General features: G+C 41.9%; 1 protein-coding gene across 1 annotated transcript in view; it reads right to left on the bottom strand.

Moving 5' to 3' along the window:
• Nucleotides 1-13,870, bottom strand: part of BCAT1 (branched chain amino acid transaminase 1) — a 136,601-nt gene extending 122,731 nt beyond the window's left edge. The window contains exon 1 of the mRNA XM_003828874.5: nt 13,406-13,870. Within this exon, the coding sequence (XP_003828922.1) occupies nt 13,406-13,411 (6 nt within the window). The 5' untranslated portion in view covers nt 13,412-13,870. The remainder of the gene's footprint in view (nt 1-13,405) is intronic.
• Nucleotides 13,871-18,426: the final 4,556 nt, after the last annotated feature.

Below are 18,426 nucleotides of genomic sequence, written 5' to 3'. Positions count from 1 at the left end.
CATACCCTGTCGGACCCCTAGTCCAAGTCACCATCGTCTCTTCCCTGCATCCCTGCCACAGCCCCTAACCTACGCCACAAGGAACTCACCCTTGGCTTCCTCTCCAGAGCACACGTTCCTGACAATGAATCTTCTAATTTTAGCATCTTTTACAAACCAGGTATCCTGAGAATTTCCCAAGTCATCATGTCTTTGTTCCTTTTTCTTAACAGTTCCTACCTCAATTTATCCCTTTTTCTCTGGCATTTTACTATAAAACAGCAAGAGAAAACCAGGCTACACCTTCAATACTTTACTTGGAAAGCTAAGCCAAATATCCAAGTTCAAACAAATTCTGCTTCCCATATAACTGTAAGACACAATTCCACAATTTCTTTCCACTGTATGACAAGGATCTTTTTCCTCCAGTTTCCCTAAACATGGTCCTCATTTCTTTCTCAGCCCTCACCAACAACACATTATGAAAACCTACACTTCTGCCAACCTTCTACAATGACTTTGATATTCTCTAAAATGAAACACATTTTCTTTACCATGCTCTTCACTTCCAAGTCCTCACCAGCAGCGCCTTTAACATCCCTACTTCTACTAACAGTCTTTCTAAGGCAAGCTAGGCTTTTCCTATCATGCTTCTCAAAATTCTTCCACATGCTACCCAACACCCAATTCAAAAGCCACTTCCACATTGTTTAGGTATCTGTTACAGTAGCACACCATTTCCAGGTACCAAAATCTGTATTCGTGTACTACTGCTGTTGTAACAGATGACTGCAGACTTTGTGGCCTGAAATTATACAAAATTATTCTTTTTTTTTTTTTTTTTTGACAAAATCTCACACTGTAGCCCAGGCTGGAGTGCAGTGGCACAATCTTAGCTTACTGCAATCTCTACCTCCCGGGTTCAAGTGATTCTCCTGCCCCAGCTTCCCAAGTAGCTGGGTCTATAGGCGTGCACCACCACACCTGGCTAATTTTTGTATATTTAGTACATACAGGGTTTCACCATGTTGGCCAGGCTAGTCTCAAACTCCTGACCTCAAGTGATCCACCCACCTTGGCCTCCCAAAGTGCTGGAATTACAGGCATGAGCCACCGAGCCCAGCCTCAAAACTACACAAAATTATTATCTTATGGTTCTGGAAGTTCCAAATCAAGGTGTCAGCAGAGCTGCATTCCTTCTGGAGGCTCTAGAGTGAGAATGTTTTCTTGGCTTCTCCAGCTTCTACAAGCCACCTGCATTCTTTGGCTCATCCTTATCCTCAGATCAAGCAATGGAGCTCTTTTAAGTCTCAATCTCTCTCTCTCTCTCTCTCTCTCTCTCTCTCTCACACACACACACACACACACACACACACATACACACATACATACACACACACCCCTTTGCTTCCACTGTGGCATCTCCTTCTCTGATTCTGCTTTTGACCCTCTGCCTCCCTCTTATAAAGACGCTACTGATTATATTGGACCCATTTAGATAATCAAGGATAATCTCTCCATCTCAAGATCCATAACTTAATCACAATCTGCAAAATCCCTTTTACCATGAAAGCTTCTGGGGATTAGGCTATGGGCATCCTGGGGGGCTCAGCCTACCACATTCACCAACCCCCTATTATGGGCCAACCATTGGACGACATATGGTTGCACAGTGGTAAAAAAACTGGATATGCTCTCTGCTCTCAAGAAATGTATGGTCTAGTGGAAGAGTCAGATATCAATCCCAAAGTCATACAAATAATCACCCCAATACAATCATTGCAAGTTGAGATGAGGGCACTGAAAGCCTGGGAAACATGGGAGTCCCAAGGGTCTCTTTGAGGAAGTAGCATCCAATCTGAGGTTGGCAGGGCAGGGTGATAAGGCACCCCTGGATGGGGAATCAGAAGAAGACCTTCCAGGCAGAGGCATCAGCAAGTTCAAGGGCCCTGAAGAAAAAGAGTTTGGGGGATGAGGGAGGTGGAAACAGCAAAACAAGATGAGGCTGTAAAGATGAGAAGGACCAGATCCCTTGGGAACTTCTGGAGCATGGTGGGGACTTTAGCTTTTATTCAAAACATAACAGGAAGAGGTTGAAGAGGTTTTTTGCTTAATAAAAAAATTTTTTTTGGTTTTTGTTTGTTTGTTTGCTTGTTTTTGAGATAGGGTGTCACTCTGTAGCCCAGGCTGGAGTGCAGTGACGTGATCACAGATCACTTCAGCTCCTCCTGGGCTCAAGTGATCCTCCCACCTCAGCCTCCCAAAGTGCTGGGATTACAGTGCTGGGGCTGTGAGTCACCATGCCCCACCGGGTTGAGGAGTTTTTAAAGCAGGTGACTGATGTGATCACTCTGCTCTGGAGAACAAATTGTGTCTGGGAAACAAATGGGGATGAGAAAAAACAGAAACACATATATTCAGTGAAGAGAAGACAGTGGCCTAAACTGGGTACATGGTTGTTAAAATAGATAGGACTGCATAGATGTAAGATAGGTCTTGGACCAAAAATGACTCATAGGACTTGATGGAATTTGGTGTGTGATTCAAAGGTCTGGGATATGGCCATAGGGGTAGCTGGCATATGAGGAATGTAGCAAATTAATGGAAATGAGAAATTAAAGGGATTAAGATGCCAGGAAGGGGAATGGGCCATCCACATGCACCTTAAAATAAATGGGAAAACAGCACATGGTGGGGAAGAGAGGAGGTAAGTGCTAAAATCTACAGTGGATAATGGGGCCAGAGGGATTGGGGTGTCTTCCAATGATGGTTAGAGGAAGAGAGAGCACAGACTGCTGGTCTGAGTAGCAGAGAGCAGATGCTATGCAAGGAGTCTCATGTGGAAACAGTACTGGGCAGGGTGAAGGGCATCAGTCCCACTCCAGCCCTGGATGAGGGACAGAGAAAATGAGCAGCTTCCACTTTAAAGGCTGGCAGAGAAATGACCTCACCTAAGACCAGGAGGAGCAGGAAACCCTTAGGGAAGATAAAGTGTAGTGTGGTAATATTGGTTGCAAAGGGTATTGGGGGCAGATTTGAGTGGGAGGGTCTACTGTGGGTCGAGTTAAGAGACAAAATGCAGAGCATCAAGAGAGTGAAGGTGATGGGGACAATGTGGAAACAGTGACAAGGGGAATTTAACTGGATGCTGGGTTGCCAATGCTTTAAGTCCCAGTGGTGTATTCCCTGGGGGATGTTGGGTGCTTAGTCCTCTCTGTATTTACCAGTGGGCTGGAAGGGAAGCCCAGCATGCTTTTCCTCAAGGTCTTCTATGATTAGGGAATGAGCAAGTGAGTCTGAGCCCAGGAGTATGGGGTTGTGTACAAGTGCTCTTACCCCCATGTTCATCAGGTCTTCTTTCATGATTCTGCTTAAATGTCACCTCCCAATAAAGCCTTTCCTAATTTTTCTGACTTGTCTTTTCCACATACACAGAACCTTGTGCAGACTTCTACTGTAGCACCTACTATATGCACATTATTGCCTTTGCTATTTATTTATTTATTCATTGAGATGGAGTCTCGCTCTGTCACCCAGGCTGGAGTACAGTGGTGCAATCTCAGCTCACTGTAGCCTCCACCTCCCAGGTTCAAGCAATTATCTGCCTCAGCCTGCCCAGTAGCTGGGATTGCAGGTGCATGCCACCACACCCAGCTAATTTTTGTATGTTTAGTAGAAACAGGGTTTCACCATGTTGGTCAGGCTAGTCTCGATCTCCTGGCCTCAAGTGATCTGCCTGCCTTGGCCTCCCAAAGTGCTGGGATTACAGGCATGAGCCACTGCACCCAGCCACCTTTGCTTTTTATATATATCTCCCTAAATAGAATTGTTTCTCAAGAGTGAGAATAATGCTTGAATTATTTCTGTTTTCCTGTTACTGGGTACAAAGTCTGGTAGCCTTGGTAGGAGCTACACAAATGTCTAATTAAGTAAAACTTAGCCATTGTTTGCTGGTCATTATTGTACTATATAAATGGTAGATTTGAAGAAAACTTTAGACACTCTTCATATAATGGTTACTATGAATCATTATAATGTGTATACTATGAAGTATACACATTACATTTAACTTGCTTTCTTAATAGATAATTTTCAATTAGTTAAATTAAATACAACACTTCGGAAATACTGTCAAAAATATGTTACTGGTCTTAACTAAAATTTGCTTAAATGGCCGGGTGCAGTGGCTCACGCCTGTAATCCCAACACTTTGGGAGGCTGAGGCAGGTGGACCACCTGAGGTCAGGAGTTTGAGATCAGCCTGGCCAGCATGGCAAAACTCTGTCACTACTAAAAATACAAAAACTAGCCAAGCATGGTGGCAGGCATCTGTAATCCCAGCTACTCGGGAGGCTGAGGAGAATCACTTGAACCTGGGAGGCTGGAGATTGCAGTGAGCTGAGATCACACCACTTCACTCCAGTCTGGGCGACAGAGCAAGACTCTGTCTCAAAAAATAATAAAACTAAAAATAATAAAATAAAATGTGAATACGTACCAGTATTTCAGATTTTCTTGATAATGACTCTGGTGTCAAGCTAATTTCATTAAAAGGCTTCAATTTTTTTCATTCAATCTTGATTATAATAAACTCACGTGTCAAAAATCAAATACATAAATATATACAGTGAAAAGGCTCACGGTAACTTCTTTTTATCTCTACCTGAGAGCTTACTGGTTCTTTCCTCAATTGTTTTCTTTTAATGTCATTATTTTTTACGCCTAATGACTATGCAAATGACTTCCAATCTTTGTAATCACAAACAATGCTGCAATAAATAATCTTGTTGATAAGTCATTTCACATGTGTACAAGTTAATATAAGGCACTTTTAATTAAACTAAATATTAACAATGATGTTGAATCATTAAATCTATTGCAAACTATGCAGTTACGTTAATATGGTTAAAACAATCCCTTATTTCAAGCTTCGAAGTGTTGTCCTTGAATATCAAGTGGTAGACTAAAGTACTCCTGTACATACTGTTCTAAGAACATTGATCAAGAGGAGGGAAGGTGCCAGTTAACCAGCAAATACAACATTAACACACTCAGTTATTAAGGGGCATAAACTTTATTGACATCCTACATCTATATATTCATGGAACTACTGACAATATTAATAAAATATTTGCTCTAATGTTATTGAATTTTTAAAAGCCAGTTTAGTTAATATCATGCTTTATAACCAAGTAATGGTTATATGTTATATGATTAATGTTATATGATTTCTTTTAAATAAGCATAAAGAATCATGGAAAACTATCAGCAGAGCCAACCATGAATAGTTGATGTGTATAACCAAAAGAAAAAGGAAATCAGTTATCAGGACACTTTCAAAAGTGAATATAGTAGGTGCCAGAACTCTCCACAGGGAATTTGAGAAGTCCTATTTCTCGAGGCATTTAAATGGAATAGAACTGAAAGCTAGAAAAATAAACTCAAAAGAACAATCCTTCTTCAGCAGAAGTAAAAGCCCAAAATGACCTAATAGATTTTTTCTTTCAAAATTCTAGGATTCAATGAACACTGCTCTAAGTGCCTCTTTTGTTGGATTTGTTTGTCAGGGTATGCATTCATTAGTTTGCTTAAAAACTGCATTGTTTGCAACAAAGAAAAACATGTTGAACAGTATTGGAATTGGTTAAGATTCCCAAACACATGACTTTGTTCTATATTCTAAGACCATTCCAAGGATGTTTCCCTTTGCATACTGCCTTAATCTGAAAACTAGTGATTGAACAGGCTGGCATTACTGAGTTTGTTCATTACGATTTTTGTGGTGTTCAGTTTATATTCCTATGTAGCATCTTTTTGTATGAATTTTCCTACAATCAATTTAAAATCAACCAGCTATGTGAGTTTTCCAGTAGACATATATAGCAGCTATATGAGTTTGGCAATGGGCATTAAGCTACATGAGTTTGCAGCTATATGAGTCTGGCAATAGGCATTAATAGCAGCTATATGTGTTTGGCAATAGGCATTAAGACCGTGTAAATACTTTACTGTTCTCTGTGTTTTTATAATCCTCTGTCTTTTGGAAGTCAATTAAAGCTTTAACTTCAAAGAAATCCAAGTGTGGAAAGATGTATGTGCCATTCAAAAACAGAGAAGTATAAAACAGAATCACTTAATCTGAATCTTGAAAGTCCAGAAATAGGCTCTCGATTTAACTCAACCAATATCTGTAAAGCACCAACAATGGTGCAAGGTTCATGCCATGGTAGAAGAAAAGGTAAGTGCAGAGGAGTTGCAGCATATGATCAATATCTTTTTGGGGCAAGGTTCATGCTACAACAGAGGAAAAGGTAATAAGCACAGTCGAATTAAAGCATTGATCAGTATCTTATTTCCTGACTTCAAAATGTAAATCTATGCATACCTTCCCACCTTTCGCCCATGTTCATTCCACTGCAAAAACACGATCACTGTTCTCACAAGGTGTCTGGGGAGTGGGCTGCATGGTGAGCAACATGGTGCAAATTATAGATAGGATGGAGTTAAAAACCAGTAAATGCAAATATAAGAACACATTTTGAGATAGATCAAATCCTCTCTTATGACTAGAGAAATGCATGCACATAGAAGAGGTGTAGGTAGATTTTAAACGGTCTCATGCACTAAACTAAACTCAGGAGACAATGGGGAAGCCATAGATTTTGCGTGGTGGAATGACATCGAACAGCACATAATGAAAATTAAGCTTCAGATCAGTTGGGAGACTTTTGGAATAATTCAAGCGAGAAGTAATGAGAGCATAAACCAGTATGCAGGGCAATGGGAAAGAGAGAACCTATAGATTCAGAGAAGACAGAGTCCACAGGACATGGTACCTGCTTGAATATGTGAAATAAGAGAATAAGAAAGAAGTAAAAGATGGCTGGCTGGGCATGTAATCCCAGTAGTTTGGGAGGCCAAGGCGGGCGGATCACTTGAGGTCAAGAGTTCTAGACCAGCCTGGCCAACATGGAGAAACCCCGTCTCTACTAAAAATACAAAAATACAAAGCCAAGCGTGGTCGTGGGTGTCTGTAATCCCAGCTACTCAGGAGGCTGAGGCAGGAGAATTGCTTGAACCCGGGAGGCAGAGGTTGCAGTGAGCCAAAATCACACCACTGCACTCCAGCGTGGGTGACAGAACAAGACTCTGCCTCAAAAAAAAAAAAAAAAAAAAAAGATGGCTGGACTTGGGCCAAATATACACCCTTGTTACAATCAGCTGTGGCTAAGGTGGAGTCACCTGCAAAGAACATGGCCATACTGGCCTTCTCCTTTGACAGGTACAACAGGTAGGGGAAATTATCTAAGTGGGAAGTAAGAAGGCTAGGCACCCCAAACTCCTACACTCCACTAAGAAATTGCATATTAACCTTGGCTAAGAAAACACCCACACACACTTCCAAACTAGTTGAAGATCGAAGAAATTAGGGTGCATATGGTATGAACCGAGTTCTATTCTGTAACTATACACCTTAGATCTTGATGGGATGAAACAGAGAAGAAAGTGATAACTTATGTGCTGTGAACAAACAAACCATTGGTTGTTTATCTCTTGAACTAAAAGTGGAGATTTTCAATATTCAAATGGCAGCGTGAAGCTTCTGCTTATATAGTTTCATATCTCAGCTGACTGCAAAGGCAAGAGCCAATAGCCCTCCACTGCTCTGAATAACTAAACCATTTCAGTCTTTTCTACCTGTCTTCCATGCTATATGCACTCTATTGTCCTGGCTTTAATAACCAATAATTTAGATATAAAACTTTGTGTCTATATGTGTTTGCACATTTTGCAAAAGATTGGCCATACTTTTCATAAGATTTACAAACTGGCCCAGTGCAGTGACGGATGCCTGTAATCCCAGCACTTTGGAGGCCAAGGTGGGTGGATCACTGGAGCCCAGGAGTTCAAGACCAGCCAGTGCAACATGGAGAAACCCCATCTCTACAAAAAATACAAAAATTCACCAGGCGTGGTGGCACATGCCTGTGGTCCCAGCTACTCAGGGAGCTGAGGCAGGAAGATCACTTGAGCCCAGGAGGTTGAAGCTGAAGTGAGCCATGATTGTACCACTGCACTCCAGCCTAGGTGACAGAATGAGACCCTATCTGGAAAAAAAAAAAAAAAATTTACAAAGTGGTGTCAGACCCAAGAAAGCCTAGAACCTGGAGAGATCAATAGCACAATAGACTAGGAGTCTGTCTACTTTCTCATTTTCCTCTTTTATTTGTATTATTTATTTATTCTTAAGCAATTCTAGTAAGTTTTCTGATGCTTTCCTTAGGAGAATGTTTCCAGTTAAAGTAGTTTGAGGCCGGGAGCGGTGGCTCACGCCTGTAATCCCAGCACTTTGGGAGGCCGAGGCGGGCAGATCACTAGGTCAGGAGATCGAGACCTTCCTGGCTAACATGGTGAAACCCCGTCTCTACAAAAAATACAAAAAATTAGCCGGGCGTGGTGGCGGGCGCCTGTAGTCCCAGCTACTCAGGAAGCTGAGGCAGGAGAATGGCGTGAACCCAGGAGGCGGAGCTTGCAGTGAGCCGAGATCGCACCACTGTACTCCAGCCTGGGTGACAGAGCAAGACTCCGTCTCAACAAAAGAAAAAAAAAAAAGTAGTTTGCATGGCATTTAGAAAATGGAAAGCAAAAGCACCAATTAAGCAAGGAAGTCTTGCCTGAAACCTGCATGTGTTTCTTCTATAAACACCAGCACTATTCTTATAAGTGTACAGAGCACTCACCGACACTGAAAACCATGGAACCCTGAGTCATGCATTATGCTTCCCCATGTAGACTTTGCAGCTGTCTTTTAACTCTACCTTTTATCTTCAAAGTTCAAGGAAACATTTATTATGATTTCAAATTCCTGAACTCACATCTAGTCCTAAAGTCAAAACAATATAACTTGGTATCTAAATCAACTGAAATGAAATGAAATGCACTTGGCAAAATCACCCTTTTATGTAGTGGTGGAATGCTAACAACTGCCCTGTGACCATCCTGTGCAAATCCACCCTTGGCCTCATCCCAGGATATACCCAAACTTCGTCTCAACTGTGTCTCTTTGTCAGTCACGTTAAGAGACAGCTGTGGAATGTTTGGTCTAGAATATCCCAACAGGTGCTCCTTCCGTCTCAACTTCTATGGAGTCAAATAGAATTTGATCTGTAATCCTATGTCCCAGGCTTCCTAAGTCTTCCTAAAGCAGATATCCATTTATAGTCAAAACAGCAAAAACAGTTCTCACACTGAGGGATAAACTGTAAATGCAACTGATGAAACATTCAAATCTACACACCGAAATAAAGAACTGACAAATGAATTTGTTCTTTTTAGATTAAAGACTATTCTTAATGGAACTAGCTGAGTTTTGCAACTATTTCACAACTTTCAATAAGAAAGAGCCATATGTTTTTCAGTATGACTTCAGTTTATTACTTGTAATGTAATTTCCTCTATTTTTTTTTCTTTATTGGTCTTCCCTGTTTCCATTCTTCCATTTTCCTGTATTTTTGGGACATAACTGTCTCTTTCTTTTAGAGTTTGTTTTTCCCATTAATTACTGAACACAAGAAAAATGTTTTGCAAAATAGTCTTTCCCACCAAAAAGGTATGACAGTAGAAAAACGTTTATGTGACATGCTATGCTGTATTCATAAGGTAATCTAATTTCCAAGCTATTTTAAGGATATGAGGACTCAATTTTTAGGGGAAAGATAATTTAGTTTTGTGGACTTCAGAGCACAAATTATAAGCATAGTTGAAACCGATACCTGAACCTGGTGTTCCAGAAAAGACAGATTCTCCTTTGCGTTCACCATTGACATTGTGAGTCACTGACAAGGTCTTATGATGAAACTGTTTACCAATATTTGCAAAGTCATGTTTATGAATAAAAGCACCTAAATGCTTAATTTTGAAACATTTAAAAAATGTGAGTTGCACCTCACATTTATTTCTTGGCTGAACTGCATACAATCCCATTGCAGTGGCCTTAGTTGAATGGACAGAGGCTCAGGAAAGGCCAACAGTAGGAACATTTACCATATGTTAGGTGAAATGTATAGACCAGTTGGACAGCTGTTAAGGGGATAATGTTACAATACAAAAGCTGCCTATATTTTTGACAGTAAAATGAGCAGATCAGCCATAGTTTCCTCCTGTGCTCAAAAAGAGTGATAGCACATGCCTGTAATCCCAGCACTTTGGGAGGCCGAGATGGGCAGATCGCTTGAGGCCAGGAGTTCCAGACCAGCCTGGCCAACATGGCAAAACTCTGTCTTTACAAAAACATACGAAAATTAGCTGGGCATGGTGGTAATCCCAGCTTCTCAGGAGGCTGAGGCACAAGAATTGCTTGAACCTAGGAGGCAGAGGTTGCAGTGAGTAGAGATCACTCTGAGGCACTCCAGCCTGAACAACACAGTGAGATTCTGTCAAAAAAAAGAAAAGAAAAAAGAATGATAGCATCATATCCCTGGGGTGGGCATCTGTTATTTAAAGAAACTGTGGTTACCAACACTAAAGGGAAATAAAGAAAGTTCTTTATTTTCCAACTTCCTATACCAGTTGAGAAGAGGCCATTTAAAGAAGCTGGCAACCTGAAACCCCAAAAGATGTAACTAATCCAAAGGCTCAAGATAGCCGCCATTTAGAAACAATCTTTCATTTATGCACAGAAATAATTTACTCATAAGCCCAGCCCTCTCAGTTAGGTTAATAACACCACTATCAGCTTTCCAGCTGTTTACTTCCCTAGCTTTATTTCTAGACATGAGAAATAAGGAACAAAATATATAATTAGGAAAACAATTGGAATGTCAGCCTACGGACAAAACTGAGACAAAATTTACATAAGTAGAGAGTATATTGAGGTCAAATTTGAGGACTGCAACCAACGAAACACCAAATCAAGTTGCCCTGAATATATACAGCAGTTACAAGTGGGTTTTTAAAAGAAAAAAGAGGCAGTTTCTAAGTTGAGAAGAATTTATATTAAAATAACATAAACTACATAAACTATTGATAGGCTAAACATTGTTTTTTTGTATCACAAATTCCAGGAACATAATGAGTGAGGCAGTTAGTCAGGAACAAATTGTCTTTAAATAATTACTCCTGCGCATGCGTACGGCGGGGCGTGACTGAAGTCTCACACTCCTATCTCTCTGGGCCTGATAAATTGTGTAGCCTTCACAAAGCTCAGATCGCTCTGCGCTATTTTTCTTTTTTCAGGGAGTTGCACAGCTACTGACAGAAAGCACATCTTGGTTTTAGTCCATAGTACAAAACTCAATTGTGATCAAATGTTTTCAACTTCCTTTCATAATAAGGTTTTAAACTCATTTCAAATAATTAGATCTGGTTCTAATGGGCTGAAAAGCAAGAGAAATTCTTGCGTAAAAAAGGAAAAATATTTTTCCCCTTTTCTCTCTGTAGTTCTGAAATCCAGTGAAATTACTCATTACTGAAACTTATCAGATGAAAATATTGGCCAGCATTAAATTCTTTTCCTCCCCAACCCCCACCTCTTTTTTTCCTTTTTCTAACCACCACCCTTTTGTTAGGCCAGCTTAACTAGCTTTACATCTCTGAGCCTAGCCTGAGGGGCCACATCCTGTGTCTGGAATGTAAAACCTCTCTCCCCACTAGGCCTCCGGTCTTCCCTACACACACACACACACACACACACACACACACACACACACACACGGACTTCCCTTGCCTCCAATCCCATTTACATGTGTATCATTTTTAAATCTCCATCTAAATTTATTAAGTCATAATACTCACTTACCATTTTTGTACACATGCTACTCAGTGTATATCCTATGTTTCTTATCCAGTTGCCCATTCTGCATGTGTCTGTCTTAAAATACAAGCTTATGCATGACTTAAGCCCGGAGAATTTGCTGAGGACAAAGGCAATCAATATGCCATGTGCAAATAACATTTTTTTTAAAAATCAAGCTTGTGATAGCAATACATATTTAAGAGATAAGTGGAAAGATGTTTGAAATATTGTGATAAAACTAACTTAATGGAACCTTCCATACTTCTTCGATCATACCTAGAATACAATCATTTCTTTCTTAATCTTAGGAAATATCAGGAAACAGAAAAGAGACTACTTGTAGATATCTTACCTAGTTCCCCATGTTATAAAAGTATCTTGTGGAAGGGACAGGGTTTTTTGGACCTACAAAAATGCGTAATTAACCACAACTGCACATGGACAGGAAAAAGCTGGAAAAGCAAGACTGTTCATTCTTAGTTTTCTCCTTTTACTTACTAAAGCTATAATCAACTAAAGTGTGTTTTTCATCTGAAATGAAACAAGCACGAGGAAGCCAGAAATAGAACCTCTAACTATAGAAGAAAAGTTGTGTGATCTCTGTTGAATACAAAAACGCATAGTTTCCACTCGGTTACTGTTTAATTGTAGTGAAAGTTTTTGTTTGGCAACAAAGGCGCTATTTACATATTATTTCTTCTAAGTGAAACTATGGTCTGGGATGGGTTGTAGATAAGAGCAGTTGAGAACCACGCTTCATCTCCCTCCTTAGAAACTCTGAAACGAGGCTTTATTCCTACCAGAAGTTCAGATTGCATTATGGTCATCTCAATTCCAAAATGTTAGATGGCAAGAATATCTGCCCATCCTTCACTTTCCTTGGAAAAAGTTGCTCTTCGGGTTTTATATGCGATTGCAGTTTTCCAGAGTGTGAAACCAGGAAAACAAAACACTCAACGGTGTACATCCCTACACCTAAATAGTCAGAAATAATAGGCAGCTAGGCTAATTATCCGTGATTAGCAAGATCAGAGCCATTAGGGTGCTCACTGGTTTAACAAATGAATGCCCTTAGGCGTCTATCATTTGTAACTCCTAGAAGCTTTAATTTCCACAAGAAACAAAATAAGAGGCCCCTTCTGCTTTTAACAGTGAAAAGATCGTTCTCCCTCCCCTCTCCACCCGGGTCAACTCTTCCAGCCGCTCCCTCCTGCATCACGAACACACGCTGCAGGAAAGCGCATTTACAGCCCGGGACATCCCCAGACCTCCTCTCCAAAATTCCCCACCTCCTGTGCATAGGAGAAACTGAGAGAAGCCCTCACTTCCTTTCCAAACTTCACAAGCAGGGGAGGGAGCTGTAGCACACTTTCACCTCCGTTCCCAAAAGCGAATGTGAAAAAGTCCGAGAAGGCACGTCCTGCGAGTGGAGGTTAAACCGAAATCTGAACAGAATGCACGGTCCCCGCAAACTACGATTGATAAAGAAGATACTGCAGACGTTTGCGGGGGATATAAGCCATGGTTGTCTCGCCTTCCTCCCCTCCCTGCCAACTGTGTTTCTTGGAGAAATCGCCGGTTCGATTCACGCACACATTTTTGTAAAACACCGACAAAACCATAAGTAGTTACCTTCATTGTTCCGTCGGCCACGAGGGAAGCTCGAGCTGAGCGGAGGGCAGATCCCAAGGGTCGCAGCCCCTGGCCGTGTGGACCGGGTCTGCGGCTGCAGAGCGCGGTCCCGGCTGCAGCAAGACAGTGCCCGAGGCGGCGGCGAGTACACGTGGCGGGCTGGATTGCAGACCGGCCCTCTCGCGGCGGAGACTCGCGACCTAGCGGATTGCATCAGCAGGAAGACACTAAGGCTGCTCCCCCAGGCCGCCCCCAGATGGTGGAGTCTCTCCCAGCCCGAAGATTCGGAGCCAGCGCCCAGACCCGAGCCTCACTCACTGCTCACTCCCGGGGTGCAGGGCAGAGGTACCAGTGTTGTAAGCAAATGACACGGTTACCCCCGAATCAGCCACTGTGGGTGCGTATCCGAGTGTGGGGATGCCCGTGTAACATTTATATGGAGACGTCAAGGAGGAGGAAAGAAACAGATCAGAGGTCAAATGTGATTGCCATTCCGTCATCACTGGCTCCTGCCCACCTCCCTACTGTCCCCAAAGTAACTTTGCTGCATGCTGAGAGGACCACGGCACAATCCTGCCCAAAAGTATACATGTATCCCCCGCGGCTACTTTAAATGTACTTTTGCAGTAGTCAAGAACATGTGCCTGGTTTGCCGATCTCTTTCCCGGAGTTCCTTAGTCCACCCTCAAATATAACCATTTTTGCCAATTTATTACGTACATGGGGGAAAATTTTTAATCCTTTAATTTGAGCATATAAAATTCTTTATAATGTGAAATTGCCCAGTAGCCTAGTTGGTCCCCTGTAAGTTCCCTCCCCACATCTATACAAAGCTCCAGAATTGCTACTTTTCCATGTCCAGCGCCTAGGTCAGCCTCCATGACTGCTTAAGGGTGCTGCTGGTTGACCTCCGCTGCCTCTCTGTCAAGCTGGCAAACTCCTATTTTTGTAAATTTCAACCCAAGTCTTTGCTGTGGAAGTTGCCTCCAATGCCCTCAAACAGAATTGGGCCCTTGGTCTATGTGCTGCACTTTGTCCATATCCTTTCTCAAAATCAATTATTTTATTTTATTATTTTTTAATGGAGATGGGGTCTCACTAAATTGGCCAAGCTGGTCTTGAACGCCTGGCCTCAGCAATCCCCTCGCCTCCGCCTCCCAAATTGCTGGGATTACAGATGTGAGACTGTGCCCAGCTTCTTAATTTTACTTTAATTATTTGTTTGCACAGTTGTCACTTCAGTGGATTATGAGATTCATAAGGGCAGATCCTTTGTCATATTTATCTCCCATACCAAGTGGCCTGCCGTGGAAGAGAGGGAGTGTTGAAAACAAATGTGTCAGTGCTTAATGACTGTTGGTCAGGTGAATGAATGGTTAAATTATGTGTTCAATAAATGTACTGAGTGATTTCTACATGCTAGGCTGGTATATAACAGTGGTTTGTAATCTGAAATGTCTCAAAATGGAGCCATTTATGACAAGGGTTTCAGCCTCCAGTGAAATTGTTGACCCCTCAAATTGATAAGCATATGTATGGTGGACTGAGGTGATAAGATAACACCTGCTGTGGCCTGGCACCATTGGCAAGAGAGTAAAGAGAGAGGCAGCTGAGATAATGGCTATGGGCACTTGCGGATGCTGTGAAAACCAAAAAGTAATGAAAACCTGAAAGTAACTGACCACAGCCAAAATGCTTGCAGAAGTTCTGCCCTGAGAAATCTGTATCTGTAAGCATTTAATCAGCCATTGAGTCCTTGTGAAACCTCCTGGCCCCCGTCAGCGAAAGCACCGCTAGATAGATTTGAACCTGACACTGACATGAGACAGGCAATGTGCAAAATGCTAGGGACTGAGTGGGAAATAACAAAAATGTTCTTACCCTCATTAAGCTCATATACTAGTGTGAGAAACAGAAAGTAAGCTTTAAATCAGGTAGCAAAATGTTTATCAACTGAGGAATGGCTAAATAAAACATGGTATCATCCATACAATGGAATATTATTATATTCTGCAATAAAAAGAAATGAAGTACTGATTACATGCAGTCACATGGATGAACCTTGAAAACTATGCAAAGTGAAAGAAGCGTCTCACAAATGACTATATATTATATGATTCCACTTATCTGAAATGTGCAGAACAGGAAAATCCATAGAGACAGAAAACACATAGTTGTTTTCAATCTGGGGACAGGGTGGAATGGAGAGTGAATGTTCATGGGCATTGGATTTCTTTTTGAATTGATTAAAATGTTCTCAAATTAGATTGTGGTAATGGTTACACAACCCTGTGAACACACTAAAAACCACTGAATTATACCCTTTAAATAGGTGAATTGTATGTTATGTGAATTATATCTCAATAAAGATGTTACTCTATGGCCCGGCATGGTGGCTCACACCTGTAATCCCAGCACTTTGGGAGGCTGAGGCAGACAGATCACTTGAGGTCGGGAGTTCGAGACCAGCCTGGCCAACATGGTGAAACCCCGTCTCTACTAAAAATTAGCCGAGCGTGGTGGGGGGGTGCCTGTAATCCCAGCTACTCACAAGGCTGAGTCACAAGAATCGCTTGAACCTGGGAGGCAGAGAGGTTGCTGTGAGCCGAGATCATGCCACTGCACTCCAGCCTGGGCAATAGAGCAAGACTCAGTCTCAAAAAAAAAAAAAAAAAAACAACAGGTACCATGTGGTAAATTTTATGAGAAAGAGTAATAAGGGGATAGAGAGTGATGGGGTCATAGATATAAATGCATTAATAAGTTCTAGAGCAAGCCTGGCAATTACTCCTAGATCCAACGACCGCCCCTCGCCCCCCTCTCCCTCAATGCAGGATTTTTCTCAGTCCCTTTGCCAGTCAAGGACCTCTAGCCGGCAATGCCGGAGGCCTAGCTCGGGGCATACTACCTGCTGCAGGAGGCACCCCACGCAATTTGCCCGCCTGAGTCAAGTTTGCCTTGCACACTGGTTCCTGAGTTCTTGCCCCATGCCCAAGAAAAATGAAGATGTGCTGACAATTGAAGAGTGAGCAAGGCGGGGAGTTTTACTGAGGGATGAAACAGCTTTCAGCAGAGAGGGAAGCGGGGGTGGTCCCCCTACCCGAAGGCAGGAAAGTCCCCTCCATGAGGCTGAGTCCTGGGGCTTTTTATCGGCTCAGAATAGGGGAGGGGCAGGCAAACAGGAACAGAAATTCTCACTCTGCGTCATGGATTTCATCCAGGACCAGCAGTCTGGTCTTTCACCTTCAGGCTGTTTTTGGCTTGAAGGTACAGTTTCACCTCCAACCCTGTTGCTGTTACCCCTACTTAAGGATTCTTTTGATGTTAGCAACAAAGGAAGAGAGAAGGTAGTATATATTAAAAAAAAAAAAAAAAAAAAACAGCTTGAAGGGAAGTGAGAAAGTTAGGGAATTAACATCCACAGAAGAATATGAGGGCCGGGCGTTCACGCCTATAATCCCAGCACTTTGGGACGTCAAAGCAGGAGTTCAAGACCAGCCTGGGCAACATAGCAAAAGCCAGTCTTTACAAAAAATGCAAAAATTAGCTGGTTGTGGTGGTATGTGCCTGCAGTCTAAGCTACTCCCAAGGCTGAGGTGGAAGGATCACTGGGGCCCAGGAGATCCAGGCTGCAGTGAGCTGTGATCACTTCATACTTCACTGCACTCCAGCCTGGGTGACAGAGTGAGACATCATCTCCAAAAAAAAAAAAAAAAAAAAAAAAAAAGAATATAAGAACAATCTAGCTATGTCTCTCCTCCCATTTCCCTTCAGGGTTGATAGAAGGGCCCCACAGTTCTCCCTCATTGTCAACTGTAAACTCCCAAAGCTTCTCTCCCAGACAACACACATGCTTTTCCCAAATGATGAGGCTCATGATCAACCAAGGTTGTTACTCTGACAGTGGCACTGTACTTCAAACAAGTCACAGTAAAAGATATTTAAGGAAAACTGGATCCAAACTGGATATATACCATATACCCATCTATGGGCAGTGTCTTTTACTGAAGAAGAGACAGCATTTCTAACATTTCTAATAGACACTAATTTTGAGGTTGACTCGAGCGCCAGACAGTCCAGCTTCATTTTGTCCTCACTGTTATTAACAAAGGCTTTTATTGCCATCATTATGAAAAATACGTGCCAACTACCTGCAGAATGTCTTCCCTGTATCTTACTAAATTTTCTCTAGGAAAGCAGAAACTCACAAATATTCTCTGCCTTGAGTTATTAACAGTTCCTGGAATTTGAATAGGAGAGTTTACATAAGGCAATGATACTCTGTCTTAAAAGAGGAAAATCTACCCTAAAATTCTACTCTACACACTCAGAAAACAATGTCATTCTCTTTCTCTATTTCTCATAGTAAAAAATACTTCAAAATTGTACTGTTTTTATATTTCTTATAATACTTGCATTCATTGCCCATTACATACATGTGCACACACACATGCATACACACACAGACACACACACACACACCAAGTTCAATACTCGAAAATCATTTATACTGTACTTTTTCGGAAATTTCCCATGACAATTTTGACTCACTGGATTTATTTTTATCCTTGTTGTACACACTCTAGTACCTAATCCCCATGTAAAATTAGATTTACTGGGTTGGGCGCGGTGGCTTATGCCTGTGATCCCAGCACTTTGGGAGGCCGAGGTGGGCGGATCACGAGGTCAGGAGATCAAGACCATCCTGGCTAACATGGTGAAACCCCGTCTGTACTAAAAATACAAAAAATTAGCCAGGCTTGGTGGCAGGCACCTGTAGTCCCAGCTACCGGGAGGCTGAGGCAGGAGAATGGCTTGAACCCAGGAGGTGGAGCTTGCAGTGAGCCGAGATTGCACCACTGCACTCCAGCCTGGGCGACAGAGCGAGACTCCATCTCAAAAAAATAAAAATAAAAATAAATTAATTCCTATCTATTTTGAAAGGATATTGTAAAGTCTTCTTTCTGCTAGTTCTCTAGAACCTCTCAGGGTACTTTCCACCCTGACGCACAAAGCTATCC

Source organism: Pan paniscus, chromosome 10 (assembly GCF_029289425.2).
Source record: "Pan paniscus chromosome 10, NHGRI_mPanPan1-v2.0_pri, whole genome shotgun sequence".
Taxonomy (NCBI): domain Eukaryota; kingdom Metazoa; phylum Chordata; class Mammalia; order Primates; family Hominidae; genus Pan; species Pan paniscus.
Note: the sequence above shows the minus strand (reverse complement) of the source record. Positions and strands in the feature narration are given on the sequence as shown.